We start from the raw sequence: 24,091 nt of genomic DNA on the forward strand, positions 1-24,091 counted from the left end.
ATATATTCCAAGCAAGTTTCTGGTATCCTGTAGTTGGATTTTTAAAATGTCTTAGGCCTGGTCTACACTAAAAAGTTAGGTTGACTCCGTTACATCGCTCTGGGGTGTAAAAATCCACACCCCAGAGCAATGCAGTTAAGCCGACCCCCTCCCCCCCCCCCCCCCCGTTAATACCACATCTTGGCTCTTTGAGCTATTGTTTCAGGCTCTTTGCAAACTCAGACCATGCTGCATGGATTTTATACTTGGCTCATGGTTTTTTAAAAGGTTATCTTTGCGAGCACAAGGACTAACAACTTTTTTAAATAAATTTAGTTTCTGGAACACAACTCTGCTCCAAGGGTGGCTTCTATGGCAAATTGTTCAGCCTCATGACACACAGGGCCTTGATTTTTACAGTTAACATACTGGAACAAACTTTCCCTGAGTGATTTATAACAGGAGGGCAAGTTTAGTTGCCAACTATTTCTGCACCTAGAAAACCCTTCTGTTGGTGTCACATAAGACTGTTTCTTTCCTATTGGATTCTAAGATGAAATATGAAGGCATCTTAAGACTGTAAATTATGGCATTCACCTAGTGTTTCTACATCAGCAAGAAAATATTTCTGCTGATGGTCTACCTGGGACGAAATAATGCTGGGAAATGCTAGGTGTCTAGACTTGTCACATTTAAAAAAAAATGCATTCTAAGGCCCTTGCACATGTTTCTCCATAAGCATGAAAAGGGTAAAACTGTGGCTACAGTTGGAACAGCTGGAAGAAATGCAAGATTGGGTTTTAACTACACTGAAAATGCTATTGCTTCAATGCCACTTTCTTGCAATATCCTCAGATTTGGGGTGTTATGCAAAGAATTAATTTAGTGGTTATTGGGTGGTGGTGACAAAGGAAAAATAATTCTATATATAGAATGGTATGGTAAAATCATCTATCTTCCAGGGGAAGAAAAAGAAGAGGAAGAGAGAGAAGCTACAGGAGTCAACGGCAGGTATGTTGAGAGTGGCTGGCTCTCTTGTTTTTGTTCTTTTACTTTTCATGTCACATGTGGAATCTTTTACTTACATACATACACACACACACACACACACACACACACACACACACACACACTCTTACTGTTCCATTTCAGAACACTTTCACTTGTTTCTGATTCACCTCTTTATATTTAAAATATTTTATTTTGAATGTGAGTGACTAAACATACATCAAATACGCTTTTTCACTCTCAGATAGAAACTGAGTATTTTCACTTTGGATAAACTTATCCATTGCCACCTTTGTCTTGTTCTGCTTGTTTATTTCCTTTATGCCCATTTCCCTATCATACTTAGACCAAAGAAAGTGTGTCAAACCTGTGATTATTTGACACTAAATAATCCTTTCATGTCTCTTTAGTAACCACTGTAGTATTTCCATCGTGTTTTTACATTTTAGTTTTTGTACACTAACAGCTGCCTTATAGGTTGGCTCAAAGCATCAGTGAGGTCTCTTCTTTTCTTTTCCTTTTACTTGAAAAATATATTTAAAAAAACAACAAAATGGCTGGTATAAGAACCATAAAAAAGAACAAAACAAATTATATTATATTGTAGTATAAAACTTATTTGGAATGTGCAAAACCTCTTCAATGGAAATTTGTTAAAGAACAACAATCTTCTACAGGTACAGGTCCCAGAATGACAGCTGCCTACATCTGAAGCATGGTAAGAACATCTCTAAAGCTTTCCTGCTAAAATTCAGTTGTAAAAGAGACACTCTTGTAAAACTACTTAGATTTAATTCTACAATTAAATCTAAATTTAGCACAAATTATAGAAATACCATATCCCAAAAAAACCTTGTTTTGATTATTGATGGTTTTTATACCGGCTATGTATTAGAGATTTACCACTTCCCTTTTCTTATTTACATTTTTCAAACAGACCATACCTCACTGACTAGCTGCAAGTCTGCCTGTGAAGCACAAGGATGGCTTTATTAAGCAATATAACCCCTTCCAGCCAGCACACCACACACAATTCATAAAGGGCAGGTTAGAGCTGTGCTTTGTAGCACTGCAATTAACTTGTTGCTGACTTCAAGATGCTGGTTGGCTGGGTGCACTGGTTTGCTTTTTCTCATAGTCTTATACTTTAATTGAAAATGATTCATAAACACTAACAAAAAGCGAGGTATAAGAAAATAGACTATTTCAGTTATTAAGAATTTTTCTCCCGTGATGATTGGGCTAAGTCTCTGTTTGTATTTAAATTGCAATTTCTGTTCTCCAGTTTAGAGATTAGAGATTCTTCTCTCTTCATCTCTGGCAGGTCACTTAGTCCTGGTCTACACTACGAGTTTAGGTTAAATTTAGCAGCATTACATCGATTTAACCCTGCCCCCGTCCACACGACAAAGCTGTTTTTTTTTACTTAAAGGGCTCTTAAAATCGATTTCTGTACTCCTCCCCGACGAGGGGATTAGCACTGAAATCAACCTTGCCGGGTCGAATTTGGGGTAGTGTGGTCGCAATTCGATGGTATTGGCCTCCGGGAGCTGCATTGTGACCGCTTTGGACAGCGCTCTCAACTCAGATGCACTGGCTAGATAGACAAGAAAAGGCCCGTGAACTTTTGAATCTCATTTCCTGTTTGGCCAGCGTGGCAATCTGCAGGTGAGTGCAGATCTCATCAGCAGAGGTGACCATAATGGAGTCCCAGAATTGCAAAAGAGCTCCAGCATGGACTGAACGGGAGGTATGGGATCTGATCACTGTATGGGGAGAAGAATCCGTGCTATCAGAACTCCGTTCCAAAAGACGAAATGCCCAAACATTTGAAAAAATCTCTAGGGCATGAAGGACAGAGGCTATAACAGAGACCTGCAGCAGTGCCGAGGGAGGGTCAACTGAGGACATGGCTTACAGGGAATTAAAATCAACAAAGGGGGTGGGTTTGCATCAAGGAGAAATGCACACAACCATCACACAGAATGGCCCCCTGATGGATTGAACTCAGAACCCTGGGTTTAGCAGGCCAATGCTCAAACCACTGAGCTATTCCTCCCCCTGACTATTTGAGGCAAGACCAAATCTCCATTAAACTTTTCAAGGTGCCCTTGACAGACCTCACCAAAACTATTGTCGGACATTGATTTCGCAGAGGGAGGGAGGGGGGAGCAAATGAATACAAACCAAATCTGGTCTCTTTCTTCTTTGATCCACTCCATCTCTCTTATACGTCTCAACCCAGAATTCCAATGGGCGGCGGAGACTGCAGCAACTGTGGGATAGCTACCACAGTGCAATGCTCCAGAAGTCGACGCTAGCCTCGGTACTGTGGACGCACTCAAAGTTAATGGTCTTAAGTGGGGACACAATCGACAGTATAAAATCGATTTCTAAAAAATCTACTTCTGTAAATTCGACCTAATTTTGTAGTGTAGACGTACCCTTCGTCTCTCCCCACCAGGGTAACAAAGTCCAACCGACAAACGGAATTCAATGACCTTATGTCGGGTTTTTGGCCCCTAACCCTGAGTCCAGTGGTCCTTCCACTTTCTTGTCTCAGGGCTTCCAGCAGTCTTTATATCTTGCATGAGGGGGTTTCACACCACCATCCTTGGTTTGGGGAGAGGAACCCAGATGCCTCCCAACCACTCTGGGTTCGGGTCCTGGTCCTGGTCTGCTCCCTCCAACTCCTTGCTGTTCCCTGGGTTCTTCCTATCTTGGTCTGTTTCTAGGCCCTCTTGCCCAACTCCTTTCTGGCTCTGGTAGTGAGCAACACCGTCCAGAGCTTTTCCCCCAGGACATGTGGGTCTTGCCCTTTTATCCACCCCTGTAGTTTCTTAGCCTCTCTCCTGACCCATTCAGACTTTCTTTCTCAGGAGAGAACACCAGGGCCTACTCTCCTGGGCTTCTTTTCCCCTTTGCCCTGAAACCTTCTCTTTATATTAACCACAAAGCTCCTCCCCTACATAGTAGCCTTAATTGAGCCTGACATGCCCTGTAGGTGCTAATTGAGCTCACCAATGCCCCTTAACCCTTTCATTGCCAGTGTGGGGTCTGAACCACATTCCAGGTCCCTTCTCTCTCTCCCTCCTCCTGAAAAACTCTTGGCTACAGAAAGAAAATGTGTGTTGCTACTAAATCTTCTATTGTTTGTTTCCATGGCTGACTTCACGCTTTGAAAGTAGCCAGTAAAACTGTTACCTATTGGATGTACAGCTGCTTGTGCTCTACCAGAGGAATACAAGCTAAGCTACTCCTAGTATTTCCCCTGTGCTATATGCCACTCAGAATACAACTCGCTACCCTTCTGCATGTTATGCTGTCATGTTGGTCAGTCTAAACTGGGTTGTGTTGAAGAGCTATTTGTTGTTTTCAGTAGTGAAATCTAAGGGGTGCGATCTGGTTGAAATGAATAGTGTGTGTGTGTGTGTGGAAATGTAAGGTTGGATGTTTTGCCTTTTATGCAAAATTTCAGAAAATCTGATCCAGATCCTTTCTATAGTAAACCTGACTTTATTAGAGTCTGCACAGCAAATATTGTTCTGAAGTCAGATTTGTCAAAAGTAAACGTGAATGCCTTAAGTATTAGACTCACTACCTCCTTCCTTGCAATCGCTAAATACAAGTTTTATGGAGTACTGTGCTAAAACACATGCTCTGTACCATGCATAAAAACAGGCTCATTCTTTGTTAGAAACTCATCTGCAAGCAAGTCCTGTTGCTTATTCACCTGAAATCTCTTCTCTGAGACCTCACTACTATTTGTAGAGGTCATTTATATAGTGAAAAAGCTCATGACTGCAAGTGGAGGAACAAGAAGCGGGAACAGATTGATGCCTAAACAGCAAAAATCATCTCTACATATCCCTAATGATAAAACAGAAAAAGGAGCCTCTAGTAAATATTGACAATTGTATTGAAATTGAAAATACTTAGGAAGGGTCCCTTTTTTGCAGATTATATGCATGTAGATCATGTGGAACTAGTCTACTTTTATTATGCAGGCATACCAGGTAGGATGGTTCTTGCTATTTTCATGGAATCATTTGCCCAGTAAGAGAACAGTGGTGGCCCAAGTATTAAAATTGGGAAATAGAAACCATGACACTTCTCAGCATGTGAATAATATCCTACTTGGCTCAACCTGCATCTCCTTGCCAAATTTAATAAAAATGTCATGTACATGGTTTAATCGTGGGCTTTAGAGTTATGATAAAACTGATCTTTTGACTTACTATCATCACAGATCCAAATTTACACCCTTTCTGAATTCTTGTAGATGGGCAAAATACTTAAGTGGTTAAAATCTGTTAACATGTAAGACATCAAACTTCAATATATTCCACTCAGTTAAAAGCTCTTGAACATTGGGAATTTTTCAGTTTTTCTTGGATTGCTTTGATTCTCAGAACAGATGCCCTGCCCCATGTGAATTATTTGTATATGGAATATTTTCATGAACTCTGTCGATAACAAAGAGAATGTTCTTACTAGCTGAAATAGAAGTGAATGAATGTGTTGCGTTTGTTTTTCCCTAACTGGCGTGGGAAGTGTTATAATACCTCTGTCTCTATCCTCACGCAGTTTGTAACATGGAATTTGAGAATGGTAGGTATCTTTTTCTCCATTGGAGCTGAGCTGTCTTGTTTGTTCTGTGCAGGTAGCTTTTTTTGAATGATACTTGTTGATAAAGTGATTGTGTGTGATTATAAGGGCAGTGCAAATGTGTTCCAGTGAGAGATGCGAATGAGCAGACTGATTCAGAAAACATAAGTCCCCCAAACTTAAAATAATGGACGTTTACTGTGAAGGCTAGGATAGGTATCCTTTCCACACCCTGTCCAGGGTATATTTTTCCTACAATAGGCATCAGTTTCCTTAATATACTACAATGTCCACAATAGGGCTGTTGCCGTGTGTACTGGCCAGACCTTTCTGAAATCAGTCTCTGGGACTTCCCTGGGGATAAGCAACGATAATGCATGTGGGAGTGCCCTTAGAATGAGATTCACTAAAGGGTCTGAGATCTGAAGATCTCAGGGAAGCAGGAAGTGCTAAATTGGCACACCACACACCATCTCTACAAATGTAGGGATTTGGAGGTCAGAGGGCAAGCGGTTAGGGCTCTGAGGATAAACAGAAATTAGTTGGGAGGGAGCAAAGAGAGAATCCATAGGTCTAAGCAGGGGAGGTCAGCTTGAGACTTCTGTACTAAGGGGAGCGTAGTTGAAAGAAGGATGGGATGAGGGGAGGGGTAAGAAGATGCATTCAAAGAGATGGGTTAAGGCAGTGGTTCTCAATCAGGGGCACACAGCTCTTCTGGGGGTACATCAACTCCTCTAGATATTTGCCTTGTTTTACAACAGGCTACACAAAAAGCACCAGCAAAGCCCGTACAAACTGGAATTTCATACAATGACTTATTTATACTGCTCTATATACGATACACTGAAATGTAAAGTACAATATTTATATTCCAATTGATGTATAATTATATGGTAAAATGAGAGAGTCAGCAATTTTTCAGTACTAGTGGGCTGTGGCACCTTTTTGTATCTGATTTGTAAGAAAGTAGTTTTGCTGAAGCTCACGAGGAGGAGGGGGGTACACAAGACAGATCAGACTCCTGAAAGGGGTACAGTAGTCTGGAAAGGTTGAGAGCCACTGAGTTAAGGTATATGGAAAGGTGTGCCCACACCTGTTTGAGAGTATCTGAGTTAAGCCAGGGCCTCAAACTTTTTGCTCATCCATCATTTAATGAGAACTAATCACTTTACTAGTTTACTCACCTCTCCACATGTGGACACCCATAAACTTGTTACTGCTCCACTGTTGGTGATTTAAAGTTGGTTTTCATTTGAAACCCTGTTTCATGCTGACCTGTCTGCTGCATGAGACTTGGAGATTGGATTCTGACTAAGCTTAATAAAGTTGTTTGAAAATGGCATGCTGCAATGCTGAGCTCGGTGCTTGGCAATCTAGTGTTTGGAAACTACTCTGTGATCCTCAAATGCATATGGCGGATTTCAAAGCATTACAGAATTGTCTCCAAACGTCGTGGTGGTGGTGGTTTTAAGCAGATATTGCTTAACACAGCATCACAAATACTGCTGCTTTGTTGGAAAAACACTTTTTCTAGAATCAATCTGAAGGTGCCATATGACTTGCCAATGGTAAAAGTGGCATTTTTTGGTGGGGAGGGTGGCTTCAGATCAATGAATTGATAATGAAAAGGTCACTCTTGGGGGGGGGAGGGGCAAGGCAGATTGTTACACTGAAATGTGGCAATATTTAACTTGACATATACAAGAACTGCGACTGGCATATCACTTAATGATTTGCACCCTGCCATATGTCAAGTTCTCAGCTGGTTAAGGAGTGATAAAGTAATTAGAAATAAAGCTGGGAGAATTAAATATATACTTATTTGCAGCTTTAGCATTTAGTTCAGCAGCACTCTCAAACATGAGGAGAAATCCTGAATCATTTTTATTTACAATCAAGACATATTAAAGAGGCTTTTTTGGTGAGGCTTAAGTGGAAGACTAATTATTTTACATGTAAGTATCTGTTCCCTTACAGGAATATTGGAGCCAAATTCTATTTAAAAAGGGATGAGATTTTGAATGGCTGGTAACTAACAAATCCAAACCAAAATTTATTTCTAAGCAGTAGTGGAAATGCGTGAGACAGTGACAAACAATATGAACTAGACCAAACCTACTGCCAAAAATAATACATGGAAAAGAACTTGGTCAGATGACTGCAGTTGACCAGGTAGTTTCCTGGCCGATGTCATGTAGAAACATAAAGATGAAGTACACATCTTATTGCTTGTCTGGTAAAGCTCTTTAAATTGCTGGTAGATAAGTAAAAAATGGAAGCAATCCAGTGACAGATTGGAGAGTTCAGTAAGTAGAGTGTGGAGAACGTCAGAAATGTGACCCTGGATGTGTTAATGTGTCAGGAGTTGGGAGGGGGAGTAATTCAGGTTTTATTTACTTTAACGCTTATACATTTAATTTGTGGCACACAGTTATTCTAGTAAAGTGTGTTTGGATATAGGCAAGGTGGCTGGCAGCAAAAGTGTTTTTGAGGTATGAACATTGTGACCCTGTATGCTCTCTGGCAGACAAGTGAGAGAGTGTTCACTCTAGTATATCTTATCAATACCCTAAGCTATAATGGTGAAAATAATTACCCTGCCACTTTCCCTTAAAAAATAGCAATATGACTATTGCAGTGAATCTAATTTCTAAGCCTTAAAAGTGACTAGCAAAGTGCATGGTCTCTTCTGGTGCTTTATGATGTATAAAGCTTATTTGCATTTTTAAAAAAACTTATCACATGAGAAATTAGGTCTTGTCTACCCTGGAAGCTCTCTGATCCCTGGAGAAATAGGGTAATGATGACATGTTTTGAGAGAGTGAAAACTGGGCCACTGAGCAGAAGATAATTTGTCAAGCTATTTACAATGTTTTTGTTGAAACAGGTGTTAATATCAGGGAATAACGTTTTGGAAATACCTGTAGGTATTTTTTGTTGAAGCTTCAAAGAATGTGTAAAAGCACACATGGACTTAACGGATACAGCAGGACTGCCAGAAAATCAAGGGGAGATCAGAATGTGAAATATAAAGAAGGAAAAAGTCTCCTCCCTTCAGGTGTTTACACATTATGAAGAAACAAAAAAGACAAACTTTTTTTTTTAATTATCCTTCTCAGGTTACATTTAGAGACTACAGTGACCCCCTATTGGGAGAGATGAGGAATAGAATGTTCTTCTACTTACCTTTCGGCATTTGTAGTAGATTCCAGAATAAACCTGTTAAGTTTTTTGTGCCATGTCTCTAACTGTTGCCTAGGGCATAGTGTGTGGTTTATTTGTTTTTGATTTTTAAGGGACCATTGGCAGGTGAATCTGGGGTGAACATATAAATTTTCTAAACTTTTTTTTTACAAATTTAAGGTCAAAGTAATTCCATGGATTTAAACTATTAAATTGATTGATATTTAAATCCCAACCTGCAATATTTGCAACCCACATACTCTACTACAAGACCTAGAAAGTGAAATCAGATGAGCTATACACAAGTGAAACTGACTTGTCCCTTTTCATGTTCCAAATTTATGAAGTCCAAAAAGTAAGTAAATCAGTGTTGACTATTTAGAATCAACATTTTAAATTAATAAAACAAAACCCCGTTTCAAAGGAAACTTCTGTGAGGCAGGAGTTGTTTTACAAGATCTTGAAATCCCCTCCATAGAAATTTTTTTTTTAAATACCTTTAAGGTATTATTGGAGTGAGGGGGCGGAATGTGAAACTTTTTTGCTCTAATTTTGACCTTTGGGAAAAAGGGGGGGGAGGAGAAGGCTGCTGGTAGTCCACCTCCACCCCTGCTCAGAATTGCATGGTTTAGTGAATTTAGCACCAGACAGGCAACTGAAGTTCTGAGTAGAGCCTCGTATTGAGGACGGAAATTCTGTTTCACAAACTATTTTAAGATTTAATTTCAAATCAGAATGAAACTTGAAAATTTCAGCATTCTCCTTTACAAAAATAAAAAGTCGTATCAAAATATTTTGTCCTAAAAATGTTCAAATCATCCTGTTTTGACATTCAGAATTTTTCTTTTTTTCCCCCTCCTGATAGGAATTTTTGGCAAAATCAAGCAAATCATGAAGCGTTTCAGTTTCAGTGGAACTGCATATTCCAACAGAATGTGGTTCCATTGATTCTCTGACCAGCTCTAGTCCTGAGTTCTATTTCCTTTTACCACTGGATGGCATTTTATAGTACTTTGCCCTTGGGAAACACTCTTAACATTATGTAGTAAGTAAAACATGAAAACAACCATCTTACACGTAAGCAACCTGAGGCTCAGAGGTTTTGATTTGGCAGCGTGACCTCTGCCAATTGTTAACTGAACCAGTCTCCTGAGCCTGATCTGGTACTTAAACAACTAGCTCTCGATGCCCCTCACACAAGTCTGTTTACTCAATCTTTGATCCTCTCCCCAGTTTAAAGTCTTCGACCATGAGCAAAAATCTGAAGGTGTACAGACTTCCACAGCCACATGTATAGGTAGGGCCTTACCAAATTCACAGTCCATTTTGATCGATTTCATGGCCAGAGGGCTTTAAAATTCCTCAATTTCACATTTTCAGATGTTTACATCTGAAAGATCACAATGCTGTAACTGGGAGTTAGACCCAAAAAAGGGTTGGGGGGGTCGCAAAGCTGTTGGGGGAGGGGTCACGGGATTGCCACCCTCACTTCTGCGCTGCCTTCAGAGTTGAGCTCTCAGAAGCCGTGAAGCTTCCTGAAGCTGGCGGAGGTTTCTGGAGGTGGGTCTGATCTCCTCTGTGCTGCTGCTGGGAGCACCCCAGCTGGGGGCTCCTAGCTGCTAGTCCTGGCCTGGATGGGGAAGGATAGGACTTCCTCTTCCCCTGCATGGACCTGCTGATGTAGATTCATCTGTGCTATTCTGTGAGTGGCTCCATTTATTTTTTCTGAGTCTGCTTCCTCATTGTAAAATGGGGATAATGTGCTATGCACACAATGCTTATGAAGAGCTACAGAAGTTCACCTTATGAAATCTGCTCTCATTTAGGGGGAATTAGAACTCTGGACACCCTGGTTCCCAGCATGTGACTTTTGGAAAGCACAGCCTCCCTCAATATATTCAAAAGTCAGAAGGTAGAATTTTAGTGCAAAAATAGCTCCAGGTTCCACTGTGGAAAAATTTGCATTCACTGGAAAGTTGATGAAAGCTTTTTTTTGTTAAAACTGTTGTGATTTTTGTTTTGTTTTTTTCTTGCAAATTTATCCCCGCGTGAGTTGTTAGAATTGGAGACTATGTATTGCTATTTGCCTTAAGTATTCCAGCTTGAGAGCACAACAAAGATAAGGTTTTTGTTGTTTGTAGCAGTTGGTGGTTAGGGAATGATTTGAGCCTTTGGATTCCATGGTGCTGGGATAGTGAGTTCTATGCATTGCTACTTTGTATTGGAAACTTTGGACTTGGGAAAGAGGGATAATGGAGCTATGTAAAAGCAGATGGCTGTAACAATGGAGAGATTTTTTGCTCCAATATAAAATTATTTCTCTATTAGCTCACTTATGAGCATAGGCTGAATTTTGAGGTTGGTTCTTCAAATCAGAGTTAAGTCTAACCAAAAATTGTACTTGCTATAGCTTAAATGTGATTTACAATGGGAGGGGGAGGGGGAGAGTTTTTGCCATTTTTTTGCTGCATCTTTTTTTATCTGAAGAAATTTTTACTTGATACTTAAAAAGTAAATCAAGTTTTCCCTGTTATTGCAAGAAACTTTCTTGGAACATGAGAATTGAAGGAATCTTTGCACCTGACACTGTCAGGTGCTTGAGTTAGTGTTGTGCATTAACAAAATTTGAAACCTTGACTAAATTCCCTTCTCCTCTCAATTGTGCAGATTTTACTTCCTTGATACTTATTTCTTCTATCAGACCAAATCTTTCAGCAGGAATAGTGTAGACAAGAACTGAATTTCTAATGTAAAAAATTAAAGCAACCACCCCCCACCCTTGAAAAGTTTATTCCTTCAAATGTTCGTTATACATCATAAAGAAGCAAAAAGGGCACAACCCTTTTCCTCCCTTGCAGGTCACTTAATATACTGCTCATTCTTCCCTCAAAGAAGCTGCTGGAGTCTTGGCTACCTAGAGGTAACCTGAAGGTTTTATTATAAACTACACAAAGTCCATTGTCTGAAATGGAAAGAACGTGTCCAGAGTTTCCAGTATAATACCTTCAATCACTGTAACAGTGATAGTTTGAGGGTCATCTTCAGGTTCTCTAGAATGGCTTTACCAAAATCTGCTGCTGGTTCTACTCGACCAGTGGGAGCCCTAGTGCAGCCAGGGCTTTAGGTAGCCACTGGCGCTTTAAGCTCTGTCATTAACCCCCCTGCTTTGGAGTAGGTTTGACTCACGTTATATAAAACACCAGCATAACACTAGTAATACCATTGTAATTGCCAGCAATGGAGCTGAACTGGTGCTAGCATAGATGAAGAAACTAAGAATTTCCTGGATAGACAAGGCCTCAATGTGACTGTGTGTGTGTTACTTATAAACACCTCGCTTGATATATTTTTTTCTATTTACTTGTCTTTAATATTGTGAAACAGTGGCAAGAAGCTGGGCCTTTAGCAGTTCTGCAAATTCCAAAAGAAAATAACATTTTTGGATTTCTAATTAGTTTTGTGCAGGACATTTGAATGACATCATTCAAAACACACTAATAAAAAGCCGGTTTTGTAACTGGAAACACCCCCCCCCCCTTTCCACTGCCCCACCCCAGAGTGTGCTGGAAAAACCAGGCAAATGCAGCTCATTTTAAAGCACACTTGTTCTCAAATAGCCTTTTCCAGAGGGCTGTCCACCTCCTTTGTAAGGCTACTTACACACCCTGCTTCCAATAACTGATCTGAATTGCATGAATCTATGTAATCCCCAGCATGTCAGCCGCTCTAAACTTTATTTTGTAATGTTCTGTGAGATGAGGTTGATAAGGCCTCCAGGGACTAGTGTTCATTCCATTGCATTGCAAGGCGTAGGGAGGAAAAGGGTGCAAAACTTTAGTCACTGTTTTTTGTTTCACCCAACTAACTTCCAGTTGTGAGTCACTAGTCTGGGGTTGCTAGTTGCTGAAGTTCAGCTTTATCAAAATCTAAGAGCTTTTTAGGTTTGATTTTATTTCCATTTAGGTTACTTAGTCCAAAGACAAAGAGGGGTGTGTGGATTTTCTGCAGTCTGATGTGCTGTGCAAATGGCAGGCTGTGGCTCAGGCTCAAGACTTCACATATGTAAAATGTGACTTGCAGCACTTTCTTTGAAGCCTAACCACAGCCAGGGAACTGTAATTGCAGTCTTTGATTGCGCCGACTTCACTTGTGGATTGGGCTTTGCTGGGGCATGCCTGGCTTGGCCAGACTTCAGCTGCAGCCCCCCAGTGAAGTCTCAGATGTGGGAAGTCTTCAGTCTCCTTAGCACATGCCTGTGGTTTCTTGAAAAGAATCCTGATTTGACCTGCTTTATATCTTTAAGGCAACAGCATAGTAGTTCAGGGTTTTTTTTTTTTAAAGGTACTGTTTGGTCTATCAGCAGTAGAAGTTACTTTCAGTTTGTAGCCTTAACAAATAGGCAGCTGGGGAAAACTGTATCCTAGCCCTCATTGTCAGGATAACTACTGTGTAATTTTCTGTCCTATTATGCTGGAAACAATAACTTTAGGCCTTTTTAACACCCCTTTGTACAACTGGAATCATGTAAGCAGCCTCTTTTTACTGGTGGAAAATGGAGCGAGGAGAGGAAGGGAGAGGTTATGAAAATGAGCCAGAAATTGCTACAGTTGTACTTTGACTCAAAGTAGTAAAGGTCCCAGTTTAAAAACTGAAGGCCAGAGCAAGGCCGTGGTCCTTATTTTAACCTCCTGACTTCAAAGACAGCTTGCTGGGAAGGGAAGGGGGAGGAGGTAGGGAATCATCTCAACAGAAGAGCATTTCATTTCCTTCAGTGAAGTAGACGTTGGTGGCTGCTAATGGGGAGTAGTTCTAAATCACAGCACTTGTATCAGACTGCTGTGAACTACTGGCCTGGCGCCTCAAGGCCATTCCTCAACAGGAAGCTGAATGTTTTCATGTAAGACTGAGAGGAAAACCTTCCCAGGAAGAGCAACCTGGACCAAACCTTTGAAAATCTGGGATGAAAAGGCACAAAGTAAATATAAATCTGCAGGGTGCTCTCACCAGTGTTCCTCTGCTGTTTGCTTGGCCTCTTTCGTGCTCCTTGGAAAGATAGAGCCCTTCATAACTCTTTGATCCCCATATGATATGGAGCAATGTGCTACTTTAAAAAAATGCAGGAAACTGAAGAGGCTTTTTTTAGTTGGGGCTTGGGATGGTTTTCCAAGGAAATAGGAACTGAATTAGTCAATACAGACCATGTCCGTTGAAACAGCTGTTTCTTTGCAATGAGCATTTGACTTTGCTCTTTAAGGGCACAGCAGCTTTACTTGCTGTTGTTTTTGTGACTACCAAGCACAGCACCAAGTGAAATTTTCCCTTATTCAGCTAAGTAGGGAGGAGGGTGAGACAGAATGGATGCTGCAGCAGGATTTGCATTTTCATTCTAGTGCAGTTCTGCTTTTCTGAAGCAGCCTGGTTTATTCAGTGTTAGTCCTCCCTCATCTTTTCTCTTCCACCACAATAATGGTTCTTAGTGGACTCTTCTGATAATTCAACTTACTGGCTGGGATTTAGGGCCTGATCCCGCACCTACTAAACTGTCTTGATTTCAGTGTGTGTTTGGATTTGGTCCCTAGAGAGCTTTAGCTTGGATAATTGCTCAGTTAAAGTATAAGTCAACCACTGTCTAACCAATGCACTGTACCAAACACCTTCTATAGTGAGACTTCAGTTTAAACTGCTGACAGGAATGTACTTTACATTTTCAAGGCTGGCACACTGGATAAATATTTGCACTGTAAAGTTAGCAGGCTTTAGTTCCAGCTCTGATGACATGATAGAGCCACTCAGCAATATGATTCTCTAACCTAATATCTGCTTTGACATATATTATAATAAACTAACCACGTAACTCATTTGTTTGAAAAGGGTTTATCATCTCGTGGCTTACCTGATCCAAGGTGCTATCCTGTCTCATTTGTTAAATCACTACCACCTTTTCTTTAGTGTTTCATTCTTTTTTCTCCTTTGCGCCTCCCCATCCCCCAATGACTGGAGAGGTGTTAACTGGCAATTTCTCCTTCTGTGGTCCCTTGAAACTCTGTTAACTGCTTATGCTAAACAATGTGTTCCACCTTGTACTGTAGTTTCCCAGACCCTGAAGAGCAGCTCTGTAAGCACCAAAGCTTTTTTCCTCTCTCCATCAGAGGTTGGTCAAATAAGATATTATCTCATTTATCCGGATAGCTGAAAAAATCTTTGAATTATCTATGAAGTCTGCTGAAATCTGTGACTGAGATAATTTCCAGTAAATTTAAAAGCTCTTCTAATGAGAAAGTTTAAGTGACTGGCATGTGTGCAGTACCTGAAGGGTTACAGTTCAAGTAGATGTTGATGGCATAACAGCCACACTGAGCTCACCATTGAAGATTGATCTTTATGCTGAAAATACCTGATTCACCATCTAGCACTGTGGCATGACTCACTAGACGTGCACTGGGACGTGTTCTTTATAATCCTGCTGTCTGGGTCAGGAGGGCAGGGGTGACTGTTGAATCAGTTACATAGGTCTCCCGTTCAGAGGAGTAGCTGTCTTAGTTTTTATAGGTGTCTGTATTACCTCAACCTGGCTAACAATCAGGATTGTTTATCTCTGGAGGGGGCATGAGCAGTACTTAAGGTTTGCACTGTTGACCTTTTGCATGACACAATATTAGCCACTCCTAAGATCGTTACAGACTCTGCTGTCAGGTCTCTGACCGCAGTCTCAGAATGACCTAGAAGCCAGACCCTAGCTCAGTGTTTCCCAAACTTGGGAGGCTGCTTGTGAAGGGAAAGCCCCTGGCGGCTGGGCTGATTTGTTTACCGGCCGGGTCCACAGGTTCAGCTGATGGTGGCTCCCACTAGCCATGGTTCACTGCTCCAGGCCAATGGGAGCCGGTGGAAGTAGTGGCCAGTAAGTCCCTTGGCCTGCGCCACTTCCAGCAGCTCCCATTGGCCTGGAGCAGCGAACCGGGGCCAGTGGGAGCTGCGATTGGCCGGACCTGCAGATAGGGCACGTAAACAAACCGGCCTGGCCTGTTAGCAGCTTTCCCTACACAAGCGCTGTCCCAAGTTTGGGAAACACTGCCCTAACTAACTGGCTGATAGGACAACTTGTTCTCACTGCTGACACTATGGCCCGGGTTCAGAGGACTCTGCTAAGCAGCCTCCCATTTGGCCTTCCCCATAGTTGGTTAAAAGAGACAATTTGTTTCAAGGGCTGTCTGCACTGGTAATTGAACGACACAACTTTTGTCGTTCAGAGATGTTAAAATCCCCCTCCCTGGAAAGAGACAAGTTTTACCGCAGCAGGTGCCAGTGTGAACAGTGCATTGTCAGCAGGAGTGCTCTCCTGCCGGCTCATTGGGGGTTGACGCTTTTAATCAGCAGGAGAGCCACCGAACAGCCGCTACACTGCATGACTTTTAGCAGCACCACTGTGGTGACACAGCCATGTCCCTAAAAGCTATGTAGTGTAGACATAGCCTCAGTGGAGCAGGGCGTGAGGCACTAACCAAGCTGGAACTCTAATTGATTCCTACTATTGTAATGAGGGGTGAGGATGTCTAATCCTCTAACAGACTTTTAGTTCTTTGCAACATTTGACCTAGAACTCCCCGCCCCCAGGGAAGAATTTCTCTAAAGCTAGGTCTACACTGGCACTTGTCACTCAGGTGTGAAAACGCCCTCTGCCATTCCCCCCGAACGACACAAGGTTTGATGAAAAGCGTGGACAGCGCTTCGTTGACGGGAGCCAGACTCCCATGGCCAAAGCTACCACCCCTTGGTGGAGGTAGTTTTATTTTGTCATGTGACATTGCCTAACACTTTGACTTTCACATTCTAGAGCTACAGGCACCTTAAATGTTGTTAATGCAAAGTAATCTGGTGACTATATAGAACAAGAGCCCTGAACATTCTACCTGGCTTCCACCATGAGCCAAAGCACTGCTAGAACTCCAGTTATTCCCAAATCACTCCCCTAATGCAGCTGGTCCATGAGACTACTGTGAGCATCATAGGCATTCCCCGAGGAAGCCTGGTTAAGGTATTTGTTCAGAGGGCTCCTTGGACATTGCTTAAAGCAAATTGGTTTTGGTTGACACTTTTTTTCCTCCTCCTTCCTCTGTAGGTGGGAAAAGAAATGCTTTCTCAACATGCAAAGCAAAGGCAGCGACGCCGGGACCCCTTCTGGAAATGGAAGCTTGTTAAAACCCCAGGTGTGTCCTTCATCTGCACAGACCACCCCCAGGGTCTTTCTAGGAGGTTGAATTCACCATGATGTCACTGCTAAAGACACTGAACCATAAAGACAATCACTGCCAAAACTCTTCTCTACCACAGGACCCCAACCCTGATTATAAAAAGGAGCAAATGAGCATTTCAGAATTCCCAGGTCAGCAGAACATCTTCACCTTGCACTCCTAAGTCTGTCTCTCCTCTGTCTCCATATTGAGTCGGCAACAGGTAGGTCAGCTGTCTCTGCCTGCTTCAGCCAACTGAATAACGTAGACTAATAGCTACCCTCATAGCACGTCGAAGAATGGAATTCATCTGGTTGAGGAAGACGCTCAAACATTTTTATTTAATGGTGCAAAAGGATCAATTGTTTTTAGCTTTAAGAAACTTGAATGCTTTTATATTTTAACTTTTAGTTTCTAACGTCATTGGTGTATATTTTACTAGTTGTGAGCTTTGAAATAAGCTTCAAGTATCTGATTTTTTTCGTCCTTTTTTTTCTGCTGGAGGAGAAAAAACCTGTATGGAAAATGTGGCTTTTTGTTGAACTATTTGTAACAAATAGTGGCCTCTCAGTCTATGTAATAGAGTGTCCTAGAGAACTAAATGTAACACCACAGTCAGCTGGTCAGTAGACATGTCACTCCTATTTCATTTACACTCTGTAAACATAAGCAATACATCCAGTAAATTCAACTGCAGTGAGTTCTTCTCACCCCTTTCCCTTCTCCTTGTAAAAACAAACAAAAAAGCCCAGCACTTGAATTTACTTCACTTGTTCTGTATCTGTATCTGTTTTTGTTAGCCTGTTAGTGGGATTTTATGCCAGTTACTGAAATGAGCATCGATGTACCCATTTTTTTTTAACAGTAAGGCACAGCCTTTGCCAAAAATACTGTCAACTGAATTTTGTCATTCCAGTTTGAGTTAATGTGCTGAGCATTTGTTTTTTTAAATAAAAGCTTTGTAATAAAACATCACTTGTCCAGTTAAGAGTAATTTAGCATGAGTCATCACTAGTTTAAAAAGACTAGAATCTATAGCAGCTGGAACAATCCTAAGGATTCACTCAGGGTGAATAGTTTGGGGCTTATATACTACTGCTTATTACGATATTAGGACTTCCACTGGGAAGCAGTTAGGGTTGCTACTACCAACATACCTGACCCAACTTCTTTGTGTTTGCTTTTGGGGGTTTAAGCCATCGAACAATATGTACCCTATCAGTGCTACAACTGCTGTACACTACAGACCAGCCCCCCCACAGCCTTCCCTGGGCTCTGTTACATGCTTTTGCAGATCTTCCCTAAACACTTGCACAATAGCTATTGGGGAAAGAGTAGATTAAATTATACCCATCAACACACACATGCTTCAGAAGGTGGGAGAGAGAAAATAGTGTGTGATACCAAAGAAATTATCACTTGGAACAATCAGTCTCTTAATAAACCCCCAATTCTTGAGCAAACTAGCTGAAGTGGGGCCTCTGACAAGCTTCTAACTCCACATTGATACTGCTCATTCCTAGAGGAGTTTGTGCAAGAATAAGCAGGCAAGCAGAGAACATTAAGATGGGATTTTGTTCCATTTTCCTTTATGCACTGAGCTATCTAATGCAGACCTGCCTTCCTGGTAGCTCTTGGTGGGGAACTTGTAGCAAACCCCTCATGCTCATCTAATGATTTGTTAGGTTTTAAGTCTCAAATCCAAGATTATCAAAAATAGGGGCCTAATACTAGGCTCCCAGATAAATCTTTTAGGCACATTTCAAAATCTCACCCTTAGGGCCAGTTTTGAAAAACTTTGGCCACCAAGGGTTAGGCCCCTAGTGGGGACTTAGGCACCTTCCTTCCCCATGGAATCCACAGCCAGGAGCCTAGACACCTAACTCTCCCCATGTGTTGGAGAGGCTAACTCAGCTTGCTAGGTTCTTTGAATCCCTTTCTTAGGCACCTAAGCCAGGGGTGAAATGGGAAGTGCCTAGCTATCTTCTGCTCAGCCCTTTCTCACGAATATGGAGGTGATGGTAGATATACCCTCTTCCCCCACAAAAAACCCACCCTGCTGATAACCAAACAGCCCTGTAGTTAGAGGGCTCACCTGGGTTCAAATCTTCACTCGTCCTGATTTGGACGAGGTACTTGAACCTACCTCCCAGAAGAATCAATATAGCAGGCCTCAGAACAGAAAGTAGCTGTACAAGGGATTGATGAAGTTTACAGACTAGATGTGGACATGCTCAGCTATGGCATGATTGCATGTCAAGAGGACATGGGAGCATTGTTACCTATACCGGCCCTGCCCTCATCATAGCAGCCAAATCTCACTGGTCAGTGCAATCTCAAAAATCCATTTGATTTATATGTGCAGTTGAGCAAGTTTCTGCTGTACTGTATGTTTACTAAAGCAATTATGCAGAAAAGGGGGATTTTAGTTGGTGTTAATTCACCATATACATGTACCAGCTATTTATTGTAGACCAACCTTCCCAAAAGCAGGTTTACAACCTTCTTCCCACAGCTCAGCAGAGAGCTGCTTGCTGGCAAAAGTGGTTAATCTGCAAGCCGTTCAATGCTGGAGCTAAGGCCCCCAGTGGGAGGTTAGGTTACTAGTGACAAACGTTTTGCATTCTTTTGAATGGTGTGTCTACTGTAAGGGTTTGTCCAGTTATGGAAAACCACCCTAGAAGTGGTTGCTGGCAGAAATGTGGGACCAGAATAGCTCAGGCTGTTACTAAGCAGAAGAAAAACGCACCAACAAATAGTATCAGAGAACAGAATAGGAACAATCCTATGGTCTGGCAGTCTGGAACAGCCAACACTAGAGTCAGGATATGTGCAGTTACTTATGGCTTGATCCACAAAGGGACTTAGGCACTTAAGTCCAACATTTAGGTACAACTGAGATCCTCAAAATCTGCTTAGCTGCCACCTAACCTTGAAGGCAATTAAATGCCCTAGGCACTAATGTTTGTGCTAGAAGGCATGCTCAAAAGTCACCCAAGGCCCAGTGGGATTCTTATACTAGGCATTCTCTTGCTTATCTAGCCTGATCCAGAGAGCACACGTAACCCACCCACAAGAGAGCCAGAGGTGATCCGAGCAGGAAGACAGTATACTGTGTGTATATCTGCACCAGAAAAACGAAAAGCCCGGTGCTCAGTGCACTCATCGTGATTATGGGAGAGCCGAGTTCAAGTCAGGAAGAGCAGGGATTTGGAAAAATGTCTTCCATATCCCAGGTGAGTGATCTAACCACTGGACTATGACTCCCACTCTATTGCCAAATCTCTGTCATTTTTCTCAGGAAAGGACTGACCTGGCATAGGTGCCTAACTCCAGAAGAGGGTTCACAGCTGTGAATCCTGAGCAGAGCCAGGTGCTCCCTTCAGCCCAAAAGTTAGGCACTCAACTATCTTTGAGAGGTGGGACCTAAACCCTCCTCTGCCTTTTTTAGGAAACACTCCACTCATCTTGCGGACTTCTGAGAATCCCTCTTAGGCCCCTAATTCTTCCCACACAAAGCATGGGGATCCTGCATGTCTAACTGGGCAGCAGGGCCCTCAGCATTGTAACACCCAAGTCCCTTAGTGTCTGCTAAGCTGCTGCCCTGTACTTAAAAATCCTCCTGCACTCTACCCAACCTGCAGCATCCGAACCAAGGCTGAAAACCAAACCTGACTTCCTGCTTCACTTTATTATAAACATCACCACATGCAGCAGAAATACATGAGTTAACTACCTGAACTGGCACTTCTAGTATTAAGTTACTTATACATCAGGAGCGCCTACAGGCCACAGTCAGGAGTGGAGCCCTATTTGCACTAGGCTGTGTACAAACACACAGGAAGGCTCTGTCCCTTGCCCCAAAGTGCTTGCACTATAATTTAAAACAAAATGCAAAAAGGTAACACACACTAGAAACTAACACAAAGGGGTAGGGATGGGGGAAAAACCACGTAACTAACATAAGCACAGAGCGGCTCTACAGAAACACAACTGGATGGCGAATTAACATAAATAGCAGCAATCCCATTGTTCTGCACCGGTTCGCTGCCAGGCCTTTATGTAGATTTCCTGACCCAGATCACACCGTTACCTCCACATGCACCAACAGGAATGTATGGTGTATATGCAGTCTCCTGCAGTACAGTGCAAGATACAATTCCCCAACATCTTTGCAGGGACAGTTTCTAACATGCTACGGGCAAGTGGCTTTTTCCAGTTCTGAGAATGGCAAAAGCATGTTATGTTATTTGACAATTATGGGCTGATATTTTTTTTTTTAGCTGAGGGTTTTAAAACATTTGAAATCATCATCAGGAATACATCAAAACAAACACTTGTTTGAAGAGCATTTGTCTAAATGAAACAGGAAAAAAAAATCCTAGCTCCTTGATACTCCAAGTATCCAAGAGAGTAGGAAGACTGCATTTAAGAGATTAAAATGAAATTACAGTTCTCCTGCAAGAATTGGAATAATTCATCATCCTTCAGAGAGCAACAACAAGCAGTACAGAGATCTCTAACTGTGGTCACCCCTTTTTTATTTTTTAAAGGAACGGTGGAATCCCACCATGTGGAAGCTACTACTGCTACAACACACATCCTAAAGGAGGGAACACAGGTAAAAAGGCTTTGGCTTAGACAAGTTGTTCTCACCCCTTTCCATAACACCACTCCCCAGAGTCCCCTCTCCCTAGCTAGGATCTACCCATATTAGCAATATGGGAAGGGCAGAGTAGTTGCAACCCTACAATGACAGCTTTCATGATACAGGAAATTTTCTTAAAGCTGCTGGAGGCAGGCAATTCCCGGAGAATCTGAGCATTCATTTAAAAAGAGAAGAAGTTTCTAGCCTGATGGTGGTAGAGAAAAGCTTGAAATGTGACAGAGTGCACACTAAAGGCTCAGAAACCAGGTTAATAAAACAAGCATTTATCATTTAAAAAAAACCCCCAAAACTCATGATTTTCAAGCCAACATCATCATGTTTCGAGGCTCGACTCATGGTTGTTGAATGCCTGCAGCACTGAGTCCCTGACACCGGGTTGTGCCTCTCGGGTTAAGAACCCGGGCCGTAACTGTTGCATAGCTCCATTTTTGTCACAATTCGCTGACATTTTAGAAAACAAAAAGCTAATTTAAAATGACGTTTGCATTTTAGCTCCAAAACCATTGGGTCAAACGCTTTGAGGGAGAGGCACAAAGGGCAATTGGTCTATGGGATGAAAGGGTTACCTTTTTCAAGTAGCTTCATCTGGCTGCGCAATCACTCTTTCCTCCTGGCATACAAAACACAGCAGATTCTGAAGCTGTGGTCAGTGGAAGGCTGCTAGGTCATATGGTGATGAATTCTCATTTCCAGCTGCCAAAAGTGAATCTAAAAACAGCTACAATACATGTAATTGTTTTTGTATTATTTTTTCATCTAACCCATTGCTACAGCTGCCAGAGATGTTCTGTGATTGCCAATGGAAAAAGGTAGTGCACAAGAATCTTTTCTCAAATGTCCTCCACACCATTTAAAAAACAACTACATATAGGCTCATCCTAGATTCATTTAAATATGGATATCTAGCTGCTATCCTCACTACCTAGGGAGGAAAATATCTACCACAGTGCTACGTGGTGTACACGCCACACTGGCCCTGCAAGAACTGAATTGTGCCAAGTGGCCTCAATCAGCCAATTAGGCTGCAATCTGGGAGAATTAAGCCTGGGTGGAAAGCTCTAACTAGGGGAAGCTCACCTGTGTGGGAGCAGGCAGGGCTTATAGAAAGACAGCAAACTGTGGGGGAGGTAAGTCTGCAGTCATTCCCTAGGAGGAAGGGAGTGTAGAAAGACAAATAGCTCATGGTTACTCCCTGGGAGGAGGGAATTGAGAAGCTGGCAAACCCAGAGGAGTTGGGAGGGCCGAGAGGCTCAGGGAAAGGCAGCAAGGCACAGGAGAGAACCCACCTTGGCTACTATTTAGAATGTCCCTCAGCCAGAACCCAGAGTAGAGGACAGGGTCAGGTTCCACTACCAGCCACTGGGGGACTGGCACCTCGGGCAGCAAATGGGAGCACTGCCTGAAACTGCTGGTAAGTGGGGACTTTGATACACATCCCTGGAAGGGGAAACCACATAGTGACCAGGCCCAAGGGCTGAGTCACAAAGAGGACCCTGCAGTTCCTGGAGTGAGAGAGGGGCCGAGTATAACTACTAGAAGGGGTGTCAGCCTGGCAGAGTTAATCCCCAGGTGCCATCCTGCAATGAGTAGTGCTCCCATCACACACAGTAACATGCTGAAGAATCAGACTGACATCTGTAAGTACAAACATAACCAAAATATGCTTGCATTCATCTACTGGGCAACTGTTAATTATGAAGCCAAAAAGAGAGATTAGAAGGAATATCCTTTGGGGCTGATACAACATAGAGTGTGTTTCCTCTACCAACAGGCAGCCAGGTTATGACCTTTGCATAAGGCTTGATCCTTCTTAGCATCCCTGTCATACTCACTGCCACGGCTTGCATTTTACACCTCCCTCCCTCTCGAAGTGGAGCAGTACAAAGCATTCCAACTAAGACAGCCCGATTAAGATTCTGGTTAAAACTGCATTTGTGAAGTAGGCCGTGTTCCTGTGCTCTCCTCAACAGTCAGCAGCTAGGATGACCATAGATGGAGCATGTTTGGCAACCAAATGACCCAGATGCTAAGTTCTGAGCCATCTTTCCAGCTGCAGTATCTGGGCTTGTGTCCGACTCCTCTGTTGACTGTCAAGCTGTCCCCCAGATGTGTGCCAAGCACACATCTCAAAGCTTTGAGGGAAATGCAGTGAATGCTCCTGCTGAGAAAAAGGACAAGGAGGACAAAGGGTTTAAAAGCAAGTAGAGAAGGAAACAAAAGCAAGTAGAGAAGGAAACAACAAACATTTTGTTCTTCCCTATTCCCCAGTTTTTCACAATTTGCTTTACTTTACTTTATCAGGAAGAGCGTAAGTGGTTAGCAGGGCCAGGTTACCACATCCTCTTTTCATCCCCTTGAGGGCAAGGAGCTGAATCCTTGGGTAATCTTTAGTGATGAAAGGTACAAACAGGTGTTT

At 42.3% G+C, this 24,091-nt stretch overlaps 1 protein-coding gene across 12 annotated transcripts in view; it reads left to right on the forward strand.

The window, feature by feature from the left end:
- LEF1 (lymphoid enhancer binding factor 1) overlaps nt 1–17,998 on the forward strand; it is a 98,669-nt gene extending 80,671 nt beyond the window's left edge. For 5 of the 12 annotated variants that reach the window (XM_039540705.1, XM_039540703.1, XM_039540701.1 and 2 more), the window contains 2 exons: nt 942–990; nt 16,895–17,997. In XM_039540705.1, the coding sequence (XP_039396639.1) occupies nt 942–990; nt 16,895–16,974 (129 nt within the window). In that variant the 3' untranslated portion in view covers nt 16,975–17,997. Of the gene's footprint in view, nt 1–941; nt 991–1,664; nt 1,706–1,924; nt 2,020–8,482; nt 8,503–8,522; nt 8,677–8,714; nt 8,735–16,894 lie in introns of those variants that run through there. The other 7 variants (XM_039540713.1, XM_039540710.1, XM_039540708.1 and 4 more) reach the window with 7 other exon arrangements.
- The last annotated feature ends 6,093 nt before the right edge of the window (nt 17,999–24,091 follow it).

This window comes from Mauremys reevesii, linkage group 5 (assembly GCF_016161935.1).
Source record: "Mauremys reevesii isolate NIE-2019 linkage group 5, ASM1616193v1, whole genome shotgun sequence".
In the NCBI taxonomy this organism is placed as follows: Eukaryota; Metazoa; Chordata; order Testudines; family Geoemydidae; genus Mauremys; species Mauremys reevesii.